The sequence below is a fragment of the Lissotriton helveticus genome, chromosome 1_2, assembly GCF_964261635.1.
Source record: "Lissotriton helveticus chromosome 1_2, aLisHel1.1, whole genome shotgun sequence".
Classification (NCBI taxonomy): domain Eukaryota; kingdom Metazoa; phylum Chordata; class Amphibia; order Caudata; family Salamandridae; genus Lissotriton; species Lissotriton helveticus.
In genome coordinates, this window is record NC_136058.1 from 440,871,371 (window position 1) to 440,890,369 (window position 18,999).

The window sequence follows — 18,999 nt, forward strand, 5'->3', positions numbered from 1 at the left end:
AGCAGCAGGAGGGCCCCACAGCTCGGACCACGCCTGACATGGTACGGGCAGGTCCAAATCACCTCTCAAGCTCCTCTTAGTCAAAGCGGAGAAAGCCCAGTTGAGATGTAGGCTCTGCCCACACCCGAGGCCGTGCCTTGGTCGGAGTATACAGGCTGCTTTCTGGGTGGGCCAAATCTTAGGGCAAGCTGCGAGCCCGCACCACAACACAACAGGCTTCAAGGGTGAGGCAAGTGGGAAGCAGGGTACGCCGGAGGAAGGATCCTTGGAGGATGGATGGCGATGGACTGGGCTCACGGAGATCAGTTTGTTGCAACTTACTCAGATGCCATCTTGACCACGCCCCCTTCCTCTGAGTGTGTTTGCAGATGTCTTTGTAGTGGTGATAATTGACAAAAGCTCTTCACATATTCACGGCATTTGAATGTTTTTTCCCCTGTGTGTGTTCGCTGATGCCGTTTTAGGTGTCCTGATTGACTAAAGCTTTTCCCACATTCACTGCACTCAAATGTTTTTTCTCCTGTGTGCATTCGCTGGTGTCTGTATAGGATTGATGACTGACTGAAGCTCTTCCCGCATTCACTACACTTGAAGGGCTTTTCCCCTGTGTGTGTTCGCCAATGACTCCTTAATGCTGACAAGTCCCTAAAACGACATCCACATTCATTGCAACGATATGTCTTTTTCCGAATGCGTGTTGTCTGAGACTGTTTTAGGCTCGATAAAGATCTAAAATTCTTCCCACATTCATTATTCTTGAATAGGTTTTCTCCAGCACTTGTTTCCTGAGGAATCCGTAATGATGAAGATTCACTAAAACTATTTCCACGTTCACTACAATTGTGCAGTTTTTCTCTTGTGTGTGTTCTATGATGCTTTTTTAGGTTTGCTGATTCACGAAAGCTCTTCCCACATTCACTGCACTTGTAGGGTTTTTCCCCTGTATGTGTTCTCTGATGTCTTTGTAGGTTTGAGATTTGCCTAAAGCTCTTCAAGCATTCACTGCACTTGAATGGCTTTTCCCCTGTGTGTGTTCGCTGATGGATACGGAGATTTGAGGAAGCAGTAAAACTACTTCCACATTCATTGCACTGGTATGGTTTTTCTCCTGAAAGTCTTTGCTGATGTCTTTGGAGTTGTGATAACTGACTAAAGAGCTTCCCGCATTCACTGCAGTTGAATGGCTTTTCACCTCTGTGTGTTTGCTGGTGTCTTTGCAGGTGCGATAACTGATTGAATGGCTTTTCCCCTGTGTGAATTCTCTGATGAATCCTTAACTTTGAGGAGTCCCTACAACTACTTCCACATTCAATGCAATCATACGGTTTTTCCCCTGTATGAGTTATAAGATGCCTTTTTAGGTATGCCGCTTCCGAAAAGTTCTTCCCACATTCACTGCACTTGTATGGCTTTTCCCCTGCGTGCATTCTCTGATGCATTCTTAGGGTTGAGGAGTTACTAAAACTACGTCCACATTCATTGCATTGGTATGGTTTTTCCCCTGTGTGAGTTCGCTGATGGCTTTTTAGGCCGGATAATCGAGTAAAGCACTTGTCACATTCATTGCACTTGAATGGCTTTTCCCCGGTGTGTTTTCTCCAATGCATCCTTAGGTTTGAGGCTTCACTAAAACTACTGCCACATTCATTGCAATGGTAAGGTTTTTCCCCTGTGTGTGTTCGCTGATGCCTTTGTAGGTCTGATAATCGAATAAAGCTCTTCACACACTTAGTGCATTTGAATGATTTTTCTCCTGTGTACGTTTCCTCGTGGCACTGTAGAAGGGATGACAAACTAAAGCTCTCACTGCTTGCATATGACTCTTCTTTCTTGGTAAGTGTCTGTGGGTCAGGTATGTATTTGTCTACATCACATGGTTGTGTTTCCTGGTGGGACGACATGCTTTATAAAGCACTTGTACTATTCTTACATTCCCTTTATGTGCGTCTTATTGTGCATGTCTTCTCTCTGATTTAAAAATACAATGATCACTAAATACTTGCTACACTCATAACATGTGTAAAGTTTCCTTGCGGGTGATTGTGTCTTTAGATTAGATAAAGGTTTTTCCTACTGGCGCATAAATATTTATCTTCCTTCTGGTCACTGCAAACTGGGACAGTACTCCGTTGTGCTTTTTTTCTTGTTGTGGTTTGGCCAGAAAGAGTTTCCAATACACCTCGAGCACTGAATGATGTTCTGTCATCATTTTAGGACAAAAAACACTCCTTTAAGCACATCATAATGATCACATGACGAAAGCTGAAATTGTGCACCAGTTTACAAAGTAGGTTGTTTCTCAGCATTGTTGCCTTCATTTTCTAGACATAATGTCTTTGTCTTGTGGCACGGAGGTGCACTCAGACTCTTACAGTCACTGAATTGGCTTCTTTCAGGATTCAACACTTTATGTGCATGTTCGTCTGTCCCTGGCTCCACTGATGTTTTCCTTAAAACTGGAGCTTATCATTTCTGTTTTTGCAGTTTTACAGCATTGTCTTCATTATTCATAATCATTTCATGCATTCATGGCTTGTTTTCTGTTGGATGAAAAGAGATTCAAATGTAATAAATGCAAATAGAATGGAATGTGAATACACAATATTTAACTTGTTCTAAAAACCATCTCTTCTTTACCATCTATTAAACTATTCAAGGACAATTTAACCATACATAGATATTTAAATAAACATCCTGTTGAACATGTCACATCTAATTTGTTTAGCTGCTTTGATGTGGTGTACATTACCCTGCTGGGCGGGCAAATTCTACGCATGCACAAATCTCGAACACACATTCCCACAGTGAAGTCAGACGGCCGGGGGCCGTCCGATGCACGGAAGAGGTTAAGAAAAAAGGGGGATTTACCAGGATTCGTACAGTAACTTAGTAACGGAAGGCTGCTTGTGTAGCATTCACATACTAGTTACAGCTGTAGGTATATGCTTATGGTCAAGATTTTGTAAAAACAAGATTATCTCATCCAATAAGAGATGGATTAAAAAGACCGAAAGCAGCCGGGCTCAAATCAGAATGTTGTTCCATACATCACACATTGTTCAAGGAGGTGCCCGGCTTCTTTATCTGTGTCCCTAAAATGATGTAGAGCCGCGGTTCAATTATTGTATTTATTTAATGTTTTGACTTTTCATTTATCATTTGTGTCTATAAAACGTTTGTAAATAGTTTGTAATCAGAGTTCAACAAACAACTTGATCAATAGCAATTCACATTTTGAGGTGGCTTATACTTTTTCACAAAGTTAATTCAGTTCATTTCAAATAACTTCATTTGATGCAATCGAATCATAAAAGTTTGCATACAATGAGATAAAAAATACTTAGGAACATTTTGTGCAAAGGGAAAAGAAGCTCCTACAGTTCTACACATTTATACAAAATATAAAATGATAAAAAAAACTAAAATCTCTAAAAACTTAAATTAATTTTAGGATTCATAGTGTTTCCTGATTAAAAAAGCAATTTTGATGAAGTTAAGCACAGCGCTGCAAATAGCAGCAGTAGATAGGGACCGCAAATAATTAAAACCCTCCTGATAAGAGCAGGGACGTATTTCCTTTAAAACGGGCTTGCTAAATGTGCCCTTGGGTCTTTATAAAGTGTGCAAAACAACATAAAGTGCATTGTACTCTGATGGGCTAAATTATTACAAGGACAGGGGGTTAGGCTCTCACACCAACCTGCCTGTTTAGGGAGAGCCACAAGAAAGTGCAACGTGCAAAGACGAAATCTAATCATAATGAAACACGACTGAACATCCATGGTAAAAGACAAGTAAAATTGCTGTTGACTTTGAGACTCACAATCTGGTATTCCATTATCCTGATTAGACATACATAGTTCAGTTTTTAGGTAGATCAACGGAGCTAAGAAATTGCTTGGTATTTCGCTGCGGAATATGACCTGGCATCTAATATAATTTTCATGGCTCAGGATTCACAATCATGTGTATGGATGCCATATTGGCTCTTTTTTTGGAAGACCAAGCAAGCCGCCTAACTATCTGCTGATTCTCCTCATATATTTTCAGTTGAAAGGTCTTTTTATTGCTTTTTTATTCCATTAAAAAGGGCCCCAAGGGTCTGGAGTCCTGTGGACAGTCTGTTTTCATCTTCGTTTGCACCTTACACCCTAGGTTGTTTTACTGCAGAGTCCACTGCCTTTTTATAATTCCTGAACTGCCCTCAAACAATCTTTATATCACCTTTAGTTATGAATAATTACCCATCCCCTGAAACTTGCCTTAAAGGCCTCCCACACTGAAATAATTTGTGCCTAATTAGTGTTGATTTGACAAAAATAATTAATAATCTTTTTTCCAGGTTTGGTCTAAAGGGCGAAGCTTATCGAATCGCCATCTAGGTGTTAGCCTAGTATAAACTTCTATCTCTACCACCAACAAAACTATTGAGTGATCTGAAATGTTGTTTTCCAAAATACAAGTTATCCCTCTTCTCAAAACTCACAGAATAACAACAAAAATATATTTTTGAGATGCATTGATGAACTGTTTTTGAAAAGCATGTATATTCTCACATATCAGGATGATCTAACCATCTTGGGTCAATCAAGGCATAATCGTGCTGAAACCGGAGCAGTAGTGCTGCAGTTTGGGGTTTTAATTGCCTCTTCTGTTTTTTTTGGAGTATCTAACTTTATGTTTTGCATGAATTAAAATCCTTGCCAAAAATGACTAGGCCCACGGCATTCATCACAGCCTCATTGCATCGATATAGAGCCTCGGCCTCATTCTCAATCGGCCCATGGTAATTTACAAAACTTAAGAGGAACCCTCCCACTGAGACTTTAATAAGACCCACCCGCCCCTTTCATCTCTCTTCAATTCTCCTATTTGCCAACTGATATTGGGAGAGAACTTTCTAGGCCTCATTAAGTTTGGAGTGCTCCATTTTAATTGCGTTTTCCTCTTTCATTTAAGAAGTCAACAATCCATAATTAAGCCATATTTCTGCTAATGCAATATACCATTTACATTGATGTTGCTATCATAAGAAATTGCATCTTTCATTATAAAATCCCAAAAGCCTACGAAGATACTCATCAGAAAACATCCCATAACTGGTCTTAGTGTACAATATCTACAACTACCGTCAATTCTTCTAGAAACACCCCTTTCGATGTTGCTCTCCCATATTGTAAACAGGTAAAGAGGGCGAGAAATAAAACTGAAAATAGATTAGAAAACATGCACTATATTAACCTATTACCCTCGCCTCTATCATATTCACTGCTCCTTTCTTCGAGTGTCCCTCCCACATCTGTAACACAACCTCCCTCCATTGTGTGACCCAAAGGAGGGAATTGCCTGCTTTACGCCCTGGGCCAATAAATGACAACAAAATAACGCTTAATGGTGCCAGGGTATTGCATTTGGATTCGAACTTAGTCTCACAAAGAAACGTGAGAGAGGACCTTTGAATTTCACAGACCTTCACCATTTCTTGACCATTATAAGATTCACCAAGAAAAAACATAAATGTATAAAAAAAAAAGAAAAAAAAAAAGAGCACTGGTTACATCCAATTCAATTCAAAACCCGGCGTACAGCGCATAAATAAACAGCATGTTAAACATTCTTCATTTTATCATGGTAATGGCATTGTCAAGATCTGAACCCTGGGCACATATCATATAATCTAATATAAGCCTTATCATCCTGACTGTTCTTGGATATTTTTCAAAAAACTTGCGCCTGGACCACAGAGGCAAAAATGTGAACTCCTTTTAAGTGTTGCAATTGACCTAGGATCTCTCTTCAACAGAGATGGACATGACCAGTGTTCCCTGTATGTGCGCGAGCATGTGCACCATACTTCCCCATAGCGATCACACGGTTTTACTAAGTGCACACCTCACCATTTAAATCACTGCTTCCATACAGCAGAGACCACTCAGGAGCGTTAGCTATAGCTTTAAAAGTCAAGCAGCGAGCAAATGGACTCTCACGCTTTTGGAAGCGGAGCAGGAGGAAAAGCATCTCTGGGGGTTGCAGCAGGTCACAGGGTTTGGAGGTGGCAGCTGTCACGCATGCCGCCAGCTCCACTAGTATCGAGGTGAGGTGGGCCCCCGGGGGGGTGAGGGACTGGACTTGGGGGTACCTACGGTACCCCGCTACATTGCCATACACAAGGTGGCAAGCACCGTGCGGTGTGTGTCACGTTGTGCATGGTAATGCAAACCATGCACTTTGAACACTGCAGACGAAGCTGCACCCAGAAGCACTGTCCACAATGTTAAAGGCCAGAATGCACCCGTCAGTGTGGCGGATGCATCCTAATTGGCCTTGTGGGACCGCCGCACCTCTGGCGGTCCGTCCCATTTTCCGTTACGGTGAAAGTCCGCCTGCAATTGTAATGGGGACCCAGGTTTAAGTGCCAACCTCGGCTCAACCGGTGATTCTAGGCAAATCACATAGGGCACCTTTAGAACAGCGATTTCCAAAAAGCATTTTTTCCTGACTCACTATTTGATAATTGCTATTCTAAATGTATAAAAGTTTTATTGTTCAATTAGCAAAACTTTGTGGGTTGCAAATTGACTGACCTCATGAATATTAAGAAGGTAGGTTGCATTTTGCGACCGATTAGGAATGGCAGTCATCACAGGGATAGTTGCTTGCTTTGGTCAGTAGACCACCATATCTGTGATTGCTTTTAAATAAAGCAAATTTTTTTAATGCAGCTTGTTGTCCTTAAATGAAAATGCATTTAAAAAAAAGAAAATTAAACGTTAAAACGTCTGTGGGACGACTGCCTGCTCTGCAATTTTGAATTGGTGGTAAAGTATTACTGTTTTGCAACTGGAATTCAGTTGCAAAACAATAATACATACCATACCGTTTTGGTATTTGGAAGGGATGCCCTAAACATGCCTATTACAAATACTGAATAACAAACCAAAATCGCAATTTGTTGTTTGTACATTGAAAAAAACGGTTGTGATCGCAAATGGCCCGACTGTGAATTGGGCTATTTGCGACTACAAAAATGCTTTGAACACAGGGACCCAAATATCCCCTTGCTTCATAAAACAAATTAAACAAAGGAGAAAATAAATGGACCAAAGCTTAATTATTGCAATCGGGTGCTACAGTAACGCGCTCTAATGCACCTAGGCCAAGTTTGCGTCATATAAAACTGTAAAAAAAAAAATGTATATATATAGCAATAGCACTCAAGACATTGCAATGCTGACCCAATCGACTAATATGAAAGCACCTGCTACCCTCTTCATGTAGCGGCATGATCGAGTTAAGCACTTTGTACTGACACACATCCATGACACTGAACCCTTCATACAGAAATTCATATATTTCCAGTTACGCACTGAAGCACCCAAGACACTTCTACGCGCTCTAAATGGCAAAGATATGTTTAAGTACTATGGAAAGATGAACATCACATTCCCAATAAAACATCAGATTACTTTGCCTATTCATGTTATTGAACGTAAACAGATAAAGAATATGTTATTCAATTAAATCCCAAATGTGTAGTCCAATATCCTTTATTTCTTAGATTATTCAACTAGAGTGAGCTGTTGGGGCAAATGTAGATAGCTATTCACATGTCATACAACTATGACGGAATGTAGACAGATACGTTTTGAGGGGAAGCGCACATTCAGCGGACACAGGAAAGGAAGCCTTGCTTCTGCAGAGCGTCATTTTCACAGCTTCGTTAGTTTACAGAGAATGTGTACATTTGCCTGGCAAAAAGTTTGTTACATGAACAGTAGTAAGCGTTGTGTGTCATCTGTAGAGTATGAGAGTGTCAGATCTTAGCCTCTGGTGAGTTGAGTTTTGTGATCCTGGCCAAAAGGGAAAGGTAGAAAAAGAAAAATATAGGATAACAATGGCAATGAGAAAAAAAAGAGAAAGCACGGAAGAAAAGAAACTGCAACAGTGGAATCAAGAGAAAGGCAGCCTTGGTATTCTGCAACCCCGCATCAGGCAGCACCGGTGGCAGGATCCTAGCACAGTCTATGGGTCTCTGCAACACCTCAATGTCTGGGGCATGGCTTGTCTTCTTTAAGGATACTCATTAACTCTGCTAATTCAGTCTGTTCAGCAAAGAGCCATACACATAGCTTCCATGACACTGGGTTTGCTTTCATTTATAGATAGGAAGTTCTTAAGCCATGTTTGTTTTACAATATAATAGCTTGAACTTAACTCCTATTAGCAAGTCAGCCACACCCCGTTTTCTTTTCATGCACGGCTGATCTTACATTTCTCACCAGGTCACGCTGTGATGTTGGATTTCCAAAGGGATGTCACATTAGTGTCACTATCTTAGAGTAATGTAGTGTCAGGTTTTAGGGCATTGACAGCCTCAAGCCCATTCCTTAAAGTGATGTGTAAGTCTGATGTCACTTTGTAGCCATATCATTAAATGTACTACAGAAACAGAGGTGCTCTCTGTAAATACGCCCCCCCCCTCCCTCCCTCCACCAACACTCTCATTGAGAATACTCAGTACAATTTCATAATGGTTAATATTGTAAATCATGCTGTTTTCTAAACCTTGGGTGAAGATGCTACTTAATGGTTCAGGTCTGAGTGGCATATCTTTATATCACAGAATTGCCGTAAAAACCTATTACGTTGAGCAACATTTGTACAAATGGCGTAGGCCAAGACCGGAAGTCCGGAGAATTATTGTTACTTAGAGTGGCTGTTTTATCCCGCCTCTCTTTTCGTCTCTCCTCCATTAGCTGGCTTCCTAAACGGAGGCCAGCCATTGGAGGAGAGATGAGTCACTCCGATTTAGCCCCGTCTTTTTCGGATTCGGGGGCGTAAGTTTTGCTGTTCTTTAGACAGTAATATTTACAACAAGGGGTGGTGAGGGACAGAGTCTCTGAATTAAGCAGAATACTCTCACCCAGTCAAAAGATCAGGGCTAGATGCAACACCATTTTTTTTTTAGCTCATTGCACCATCCCAGTTTCAGAACCTGGCTGTATGCAAATTAGTCTGTTCCTGTCCCAGTGCATGATGGGAACAGGGCAAACCAAACTACAAAAGCCAATTCTTACACTGGGAAGGAAACAAGCTTCCGGGGACCGGTTTCTGGCATTACAGCCGTCTTCGGCCCGGCTTGCTTGAATCCTGATGGTGCAATGAGCAAGGGACTCATGTCTGAGTATACCCTTCCACGCTTAGGGTGGACAGAAATATTTACAACAAGGGGTGGTGAGGGACAGAGTCTCTGAATTAAGCAGAATACTCTCACCCAGTCAAAAGATCAGGGCTAGATCCAACACCGTTTTTTAGCTCATTGCACCATCCCAGTTTCAGAACCTGGCTGTATGCAAATTAGTCTGTTCCTGTCCCAGTGCATGATGGGAACAGGGCAAACCAAACTACAAAAGCCAATTCTTACACTGGGAAGCAAACAAGCTTCCGGGGACCGGTTTCTGGCATTACAGCCGTCTTCGGCCCGGCTTGCTTGAATCCTGATGGTGCAATGAGCAACGGACTCATGTCTGAGTATACCCTTCCACGCTTAGGGTGGACAGAAATATTTACAACAAGGGGTGGTGAGGGACAGAGTCTCTGAATTAAGCAGAATACTCTCACCCAGTCAAAAGATCAGGGCTAGATCCAACACCGTTTTTTAGCTCATTGCACCATCCCAGTTTCAGAACCTGGCTGTATGCAAATTAGTCTGTTCCTGTCCCAGTGCATGATGGGAACAGGGCAAACCAAACTACAAAAGCCAATTCTTACACTGGGAAGGAAACAAGCTTCCGGGGACCGGTTTCTGGCATTACAGCCGTCTTCGGCCCGGCTTGCTTGAATCCTGATGGTGCAATGAGCAAGGGACTCATGTCTGAGTATACCCTTCCACGCTTAGGGTGGACAGAAATATTTACAACAAGGGGTGGTGAGGGACAGAGTCTCTGAATTAAGCAGAATACTCTCACCCAGTCAAAAGATCAGGGCTAGATCCAACACCGTTTTTTAGCTCATTGCACCATCCCAGTTTCAGAACCTGGCTGTATGCAAATTAGTCTGTTCCTGTCCCAGTGCATGATGGGAACAGGGCAAACCAAACTACAAAAGCCAATTCTTACACTGGGAAGCAAACAAGCTTCCGGGGACCGGTTTCTGGCATTACAGCCGTCTTCGGCCCGGCTTGCTTGAATCCTGATGGTGCAATGAGCAAGGGACTCATGTCTGAGTATACCCTTCCACGCTTAGGGTGGACAGAAATATTTACAACAAGGGGTGGTGAGGGACAGAGTCTCTGAATTAAGCAGAATACTCTCACCCAGTCAAAAGATCAGGGCTAGATCCAACACCGTTTTTTAGCTCATTGCACCATCCCAGTTTCAGAACCTGGCTGTATGCAAATTAGTCTGTTCCTGTCCCAGTGCATGATGGGAACAGGGCAAACCAAACTACAAAAGCCAATTCTTACACTGGGAAGGAAACAAGCTTCCGGGGACCGGTTTCTGGCATTACAGCCGTCTTCGGCCCGGCTTGCTTGAATCCTGATGGTGCAATGAGCAAGGGACTCATGTCTGAGTATACCCTTCCACGCTTAGGGTGGACAGAAATATTTACAACAAGGGGTGGTGAGGGACAGAGTCTCTGAATTAAGCAGAATACTCTCACCCAGTCAAAAGATCAGGGCTAGATCCAACACCGTTTTTTAGCTCATTGCACCATCCCAGTTTCAGAACCTGGCTGTATGCAAATTAGTCTGTTCCTGTCCCAGTGCATGATGGGAACAGGGCAAACCAAACTACAAAAGCCAATTCTTACACTGGGAAGCAAACAAGCTTCCGGGGACCGGTTTCTGGCATTACAGCCGTCTTCGGCCCGGCTTGCTTGAATCCTGATGGTGCAATGAGCAAGGGACTCATGTCTGAGTATACCCTTCCACGCTTAGGGTGGACAGAAATATTTACAACAAGGGGTGGTGAGGGACAGAGTCTCTGAATTAAGCAGAATACTCTCACCCAGTCAAAAGATCAGGGCTAGATCCAACACCGTTTTTTAGCTCATTGCACCATCCCAGTTTCAGAACCTGGCTGTATGCAAATTAGTCTGTTCCTGTCCCAGTGCATGATGGGAACAGGGAAAACCAAACTACAAAAGCCAATTCTTACACTGGGAAGGAAACAAGCTTCCGGGGACCGGTTTCTGGCATTACAGCCGTCTTCGGCCCGGCTTGCTTGAATCCTGATGGTGCAATGAGCAAAGGACTCATGTCTGAGTATACCCTTCCACCCTTAGGGTGGACAGAAATATTTACAACAAGGGGTGGTGAGGGACAGAGTCTCTGAATTAAGCAGAATACTCACACCCAGTCAAAAGATCAGGGCTAGATCCAACACCGTTTTTTAGCTCATTGCACCATCCCAGTTTCAGAACCTGGCTGTATGCAAATTAGTCTGTTCCTGTCCCAGTGCATGATGGGAACAGGGCAAACCAAACTACAAAAGCCAATTCTTACACTGGGAAGGAAACAAGCTTCCGGGGACCGGTTTCTGGCATTACAGCCATCTTCGGCCCGGCTTGCTTGAATCCTGATGGTGCAATGAGCAAGGGACTCATGTCTGAGTATACCCTTCCACGCTTAGGGTGGACAGAAATATTTACAACAAGGGGTGGTGAGGGACAGAGTCTCTGAATTAAGCAGAACACTCTCACCCAGTCAAAAGATCAGGGCTAGATCCAACACCGTTTTTTAGCTCATTGCACCATCCCAGTGTTCTTTAGACAGTGACATCGTACGTCACTCAGAACAGTCAACCACGCCCCCGAATCCGAAAAATCTCGGAAGCTTGAGGCCGCCATTTTGCTGCTGGTAAGGTTGAGGTAGGCTGCTCTCGCTCGCTTTCCTCGTCTTCTTTCGTGTCTTTTCTCCCCTTTCGTTCTCCCTTCCGTGGGGCTCTCCTCTTTTCCCCTGCCTCTCTCTCCCGGGCTCCCATTCCCCAGGCTCACTCTCGCCTCTCAGCGGACAATAGCCGCTCCCATGGTGCCGGCAGCTGGGGAACCATCCGCCTTCATTATCCCGCCCTTCAATGGGCTGCGGTTGCCCGGAGCCGCCGACCCATCAATTCCAACACTTTCGACGGCACTTTCCTCGTCTTCTTTCGTGTCTTTTCTCCCCTTTCGTTCTCCTTTCTGTGGGGCTCTCCTCTGTTCCCCTGCCTCTATCTCCCGGGCTCCCCCTTCCCCAGGCTCACTCTCACCTCTCAGTGGACAATAGCCGCTCCCATGGTGCCGGCAGCCCCATCCGCCTTCATTATCCTGCCCTTCAATGGGCTGCGGGGCTGCGGTTGCCCTGAGCCGCCGACCCATCAATTCCAACACTTTCGCCGGCACTTTCCTCGTCTTCTTTCGTGACACATCTGTACCCTTGCATTTTAGTGTGCGGTTGTGTGGACGGATACATTCCTACCGTTGGACTTTGGTGAGCAGTTGTGCCATTGTTGTATTTGGGGGCGTAGTTGTGTGAACGGATGCATTCCCAATTTTGTATTTTAGCGAGCTCTTGTGTGCATTAACATTCTTGTACCATTGTACTGTGGTGAAAAGTTGTGTACACAGATCTGTTCCCACCGTTGTATTTTGGCCAGTTGTGCGCATAGGCACTGCCGTCACATTTACATTTTGGTGTGCACAGATGTGTTCCTACTGTTGTGTTTTGTGTTTTGGCGAGTAGTTGTGTGCATTTGTAACTCTGTATTTGTGTGAACAGATGTGTTCCTACTAGGATGATGCACGGGGATGCCCCATCTCCAATCATGTCGAGGGGAATAAGACGAACGTAGTAATTCACTGTGCGCTGGAAACGGAGTTTTGAAATGCCTTGGCATGGCCTTTAATCCGTAGATTTTGTATCCTGGTTAATGAGATTCTGGGAGTATGATTTTCAATCAGCAAAGCAGCCGCATGGTTGAACTGACCTCGGAAGTAATCCCTGGAGGCTGGACGAGCAGGGCATCTTGGAGGGTAGTGGTGCATTACAGCCCCCCAGAACCTGCACTGCACAATGCACACAGGAATGAACAATATTCCTGTAATTCATCCTAGTCACCGAGGCACTTGTGTGACAGGTGCTGTCTTTAGCCAATCTGTTCGTCGACCTCCGAAGCATGGACAGCTAAAAGTCCATCCACTCCATTCGCACTTGTGGTCGTTTACAGCCGATAGGTTAACACAGAGCGGTCTTGAACCTTGTGTGCTCGACTAACAGGACCTGAGGCTGAACGTACAGTGCAGGTTCTGTACGTATTATATGAATGTTGATTCTCAACTTCAGTTATGTTGCCATCTGTTCACTGATTGGCAAATGAGTTTATTCTCCAGTGTATAAAAAATGCGCTTTCAGCCTTAATGCATTGCTTTACTTTTGTCGAAGCTGCGAGAGGGATTTTTTGAGGATCAAGGGAACGTCATACTCCAAAGAACATACGATCTCAATGCTGGATCAATGTTTTTTTTCCAGGGACTTATTTTAGGGGTCTTAAACATAGGGGGATAATGACTATTGATCATGGTGGGTTCCCTGAGATTCTCAATGCAGTTTTGTAGCATGATCACACTCCTGCATGCACCATCACCCTTGTGGTGCGCCTTACAAATACACTACATAACCTAACCTAACACAGTCTAGCTCCTTCGCCTCATTTCTGGTCTTCCTGTGGTCTGGGGAAAATGTTCTGGCTGCAGTTGCATCATGCAGCTGCTTCACTAGCTGATGCAGGTCAAGCAGCAGTGTCTGGCAGTGGCGACCGAGCATTCCTTTTCTATTTCTCTAGCAGGTGTAGTCTGTGGAAGGGCTGTGTTAGGGCGGGAAGGACGATGAAGGAGATGGTAGACGCTCTGCTAGTGCGGCCCTGCTTAGCATTGCCATTTACATAAATCGAAAAGGCGCACAGAAGTATCAGACTGTAAACGGTGGATTTGCATATAATTCAGAGGGTGGTTGGGCTTAGTTCTGATAACGCGAATGTTAACCAAAATGATTGTCCTCCTTTTACAGGTGATTTTTGGACCCATGTTCTTCATTGTTTATGACATCTCTCTGCTAATGCAATAGGTCTCGCATATGCAAACAATTAAGCTATTGCCAATATAAAAGACAATGCCATTTATTTAGGGATGCAAAAAATAAAAATGAGCAATGCCAATAGCTCTACCTATAATATTGCTGAGACCATTGCATTGTAAATGCTTGTTTGACTTTGGCGGTCTACAAACAATTACAGTAGCAAACGCCACTGATGCTGGTAGCTGCGCTTGCAGACATTGCTAAGTTTCTTGGCGCACATACCCTTGGCTGCAGCGCATAGAGGCCTTACACTGCCGCACACAGAGGGGAAAAAATGAGAGGGAACATTGGACATGACTGAAAAAAACTTGATTTGTTTTGCCGTCAGGAGTTGCAAAAGATCTATATTCACTTGTCACCGAAAGGATCTGTTCCTTCATGTGATAATTCACTAACTTCACACAAATTGCATATGGATATTTCATATTTAGCGACTGCCAGCGTGGGACCCTATGTACTCTAATAATTGACAGATTCTTAGGAAAAATAAAAGTTCAACAAGTTGAATCACTCTTTTGTTCCCCTCTTAGGCTTCGCTTTCTTATGGGATACCAACAAAGCGTAAAATGGACCGCCGAGAGTGATTTTCAAATGTATGATCAATTTAATATAAAGTTAACATCTATCTGAATCTCCATTGTCGCTTTATTTTGTGAAACTAACTTATCCACAGTATCTGATGCTATTTGCCCCATTTCCTGAAATCTTGCGGGCATCCGAGCCAGACTCTCATATATCTTTGCAAATTTCTGTTAAAGAAAGAAAATGATTGTGCTCCAGAATTGTTTCTAATGAATGATTTAAGAGTCTTTGTCTCTATTTGTTCTTCGCCCCATTTCTCCTCGGTGTGTTGAACTAGCTCAAAGAGAACCCCAGCTTGCTCTGGAACAGGATTAAATTAATTTTGCACAGGTCGAATTTCTTATTTGCAGATTGCCTTGCCTTGTACTGTTGGATTAGTGCTATTAATTATGACATCAGGGGCGGCTCTAGGCTCATGGCGGCCCTGGGCAGGGAGCGTAAGTAGGGGGCCCGGAAGAGGGGGTCCGGGCGGGGCGGAGCGCGGAGGCCAGCGAAGAGGGGGGGTCAGGGTGTTTGGAACTGGGACAGAGCCGGAGGCCGCTAAATCCCTGCCACTGGGGCCGCCACGCAAATATGTATCTATCCTCAGAGGATTATTATATTAAGGATATATATTGGTGTGGTGGCCCCTGGGTTTGGTGGCCCGGTGCAGGTGCACAGCTTGCACATGCCTAAGCCCGCCCCTGCTGACGCGTATTTGGCTCGAGGTTGTATCCAATCCCACAGACACAGCTTTACCAACCACCGATTTACGTATTTTCACAAAAAGAGGATAGTTTTTAAGTCCTGCATTGTAAGGGGTATTACTCTTTTGTTTTTCCAGTCTCATGACACAGTCCACGTGCCTTATGGCCTTGTCCACAATTACAAATGCCAGCGGCTGTCAACACGTGTTTACATTCATGTTCCTGGGAAGATATATTTTTTATCACCTTTATTAATAATGTTATAAAATCTATGTGCATTGGCTCATGCACTTAGAGAAGACAGCTTCCACAGGACAGTTCCCAGTAGCTGGATGCATGGTGATTGTAGTCTGAAAGCCCCCCTCCCTCCCAACGCCCCAGACCTCCTTACCAACAGTAACACATGCATACTGCGCAAGTGAATTCACAAATGAAATTATGCACAGTAGGTCTTTGCTCAAAGGTTCATTTGGACTGAATCAGGTACTATCTGACTGAGCGTCATCCATCATGCGCGTCATAATGAAATGTAATGTAATGAAATGTAATGTGTATACTTGTAAAGCGCACTGTTGCCAGTCGGCGTCCTGGCGCTGTATACTGCTGGGGAACCCGTCCTGGCTTTCCCTGTGGGATGGTCCCTGCTGAGAATCCCCAAGGTGGAGCCAGGCATCCCCGCGTCTGTGGGGGGCCGTTGTGGAGAAGAGGCAAGCTAATGCCCAGAGTTGCCGAGTGGGACCCCTGGTTAGAGTAGGCACCGAGGCGAGAATTATCGAGTCCGCTGACCCTGATCCGCGACCCTGCCGCGTCGGGAATCGAACCCTGGTCCCGGGCCGACTTCTGCTTCCGGGTCTGCCGCCTCTAACCAGTGAGCCACACCACACCACACCACCACATAATGTCTGCCCAGTCACTGAGGTCCTCCACTAACGCTTCTCAGACTGAGCTTCTCTGCCAGGGCCCACTCCAGACCACCTGCCATCCATTTCTGTACTCTGGGTTCCCTGCACAACACCCAGTCTATTCTCATGCAGCATTTCGCCTGGAGTAGGCCCAGCCTCACGTATTTATTACGAATCATCGCGTGTCTGCGTTTACGGACTATACTCAATAAACAACATCGAATTGTCTGTTTAACTATGACTTGGGTTTTCTGTTTGAGCTGTGTCACTATTTCCACCCACCATGCCACATGCGTCCGCCTTGCACTTGGATTTATATAGAGCTACCTATCCCTTACAAGGCGTTCAAGCGCTTTATGGCGCGTAGCAAATTACTCCAGAACCCAAGGTCAGTTGTTAATCTAGTGCCTATTGTGATTAATCATGTCCTCTCACGAAAAATTGCATGCATTTACTCCAGTTACTTTGTGACATATTAAAAGCAGGCAGGTGTACTCAAATTTACATTCAATGGGCAAGCCTCTACATTTATGAACTCCAATAAGGCTGTCAAATACATAAAGAAAATGTGGGGAAGAAGAAAAGACAGATGTTACAAATCAGTTCCTGAATAAATTGCCAGATGTGCCGAATGAACACTAAATGCAATGGGGTTGCTCTACGGGATGGACAATTTAGTTTTGATCTATAATTGCATACAGAAATAATAATATAAATGATTACTATCTTTGATAAATCAAGCAAAAGAGAGCCAACCATCCTCTTAATTCCTCCTGGTTTCCCAGACGTTTCTCGAACATCAGTCTTCCAATGTTCAGAATCTGCCAGTGTTTTCTAATTAATTCTGCATCTGGCTTGATAAAGTGGAATTGATAGTAAGGCATACATATTGTTTGTTGGTATGTATACTCAATGAGGGTATCCTGTTATAATTCCTGGCTCTCTTAACTGATTTCTTAATCATGTTTTCAGGGCAGTTGCGTTCGACATGCAATCCATCATATACTGCATAACCTACAGATTAAAAAATAAATCTAGCTCAAACGGATAAAAAGTTACAAAAAATATGGCCACTCTGGTTCCTACGCACTGGTCATCTTTAAGTAGTTTATTGCTGAATTTAGGTTTTGAGTTGTGGAGGGTAGAGGGGGTCCTTCTGGGACACAGTAAGCACAAGCAAGTAACATAGGAAAGGTATGTGTGTCTATCTTTCTCCTTGGCTGAGATTACAAAAAATATGGCCACTCTGGTTCCTACGCACTGGTCATCTTTAAGTAGTTTATTGCTGAATTTAGGTTTTGAGTTGTGGAGGGTAGAGGGGGTCCTTCTGGGACACAGTAAGCACAAGCAAGTAACATAGGAATGTGATGTATTCCTATAGGTTCTGTATCGATCCCCCTATTCCTGACCCTGTTCTGGTTAACAAGTTAACTAGCAGCCATCCCATGATGCAGAAACCGTTATCTGATGAAGCCACACCACGGCACAGGAACGTGTTATCTGATTAGGTCATAACGCTTGCCATCTAATTAGACAAGCAATATTCCTCCAGCCCCTGATAAGGCATACGGAGTTCTCAAAACAAATCAAACCTATGACAACCTGGGAAAAACCCTGCGGCCATTGTTTTGATTTCACCGAGAACTTCAGCAAAAGAATGTGCTAACGACCAGCTCGTATGACATCCTTATTGAAGTATCTATGTCCATCCTTACGTCAATCTCGGCACCTTACAGGTATAAATATTACCGGTATTGCCTTAAGCAAACACACGCGGTGGTGACGAGATCGGAGCAGCCAGACTTGCCGAAGCCCAGAGCAGAGCAGACCCCGCTGGCGCAGCCCCGCCTTCCTGACGCGCTGAGAACGAGACGCTGCTTTCTCCTGCCGAGAAATCCAGCTCCGGCGCTTCCGAGCAGCCCTCGCAGGCAGCTTGGAATATCGAGACCAGAGATGAGAGATACCATCCCTCATTCATCCTAGATTCCAGGTACAGAACTGAATAACCCCTTGCAGAGAATTCTTGAGTCAGTCACTTGGCAAAACAAACTTAACTTAAACTGCTACTTTCTATTCCCGCCCACGTATTAGGCTTAGGTCAGGTACACTGGGGTAGGCGTAGTTAGAAACACCAGTTGAGTACGATTAGTCAAATGTATATATGTATGTATCTATTTTATCCATTTTAAAACACCTTATGGCTTAGAAACCATATAAATGTTTCTACAGTATTATTTTATACTTCTGCTTTTATTGTATGCACTTTACTTAACCATAAGTATTGCGATAATATCGATCCATTTCTCTTGTATGAGAAAAGAGACTGATCAATAAATACCATCTTTTATTGAACACGCCCGTCTCTTCCTTTTCTCTACAATCTGGTGAGACTAAGAATGCACGTACTGACTGAGTAAAATAAGTTGTCTTTTGTTTTCACACGACTCTAGAGATATACTCTTGATTGGGGGAGAGCAAAGTTGTCATGTTTTATGGTTGTCAGAAACTAAATCCCTTCTTGTCTATCCAGGGAGGTTCAACTCCTCCTTGCCTATTCGAGAAAGTTTCTAGTGAACTCTGAGCTAGCTGGCAAACCCAAAACTTTAAGTCTAATATCGACAGTAGAAGACCTAGTTAACGTCTGGTCTAGGCCTATACTATTGAAGGTATTATTCCAATGCGCAGAGCCTATTGGGATAATAGGAACTACACTACA

At 43.8% G+C, this 18,999-nt stretch overlaps 1 protein-coding gene across 1 annotated transcript; it reads right to left on the reverse strand.

Annotated features, from left to right (window-relative positions):
- Nucleotides 1–317: 317 nt before the first annotated feature.
- LOC144805425 (uncharacterized) lies at nucleotides 318–1,901 on the reverse strand. Its single transcript, XM_078671986.1, has one exon. It carries the CDS (start codon nucleotides 1,899–1,901, stop codon nucleotides 318–320), a length of 1,584 nt encoding a protein of 527 aa, XP_078528112.1.
- Nucleotides 1,902–18,999: the final 17,098 nt, after the last annotated feature.

Coding starts and splice junctions, on each gene's coding strand:
- LOC144805425 (XM_078671986.1), bottom strand. CDS start 1,901: ATGTCGTCCCACCAGGAAACACAACCATGTGATGTAGACAAATACATA.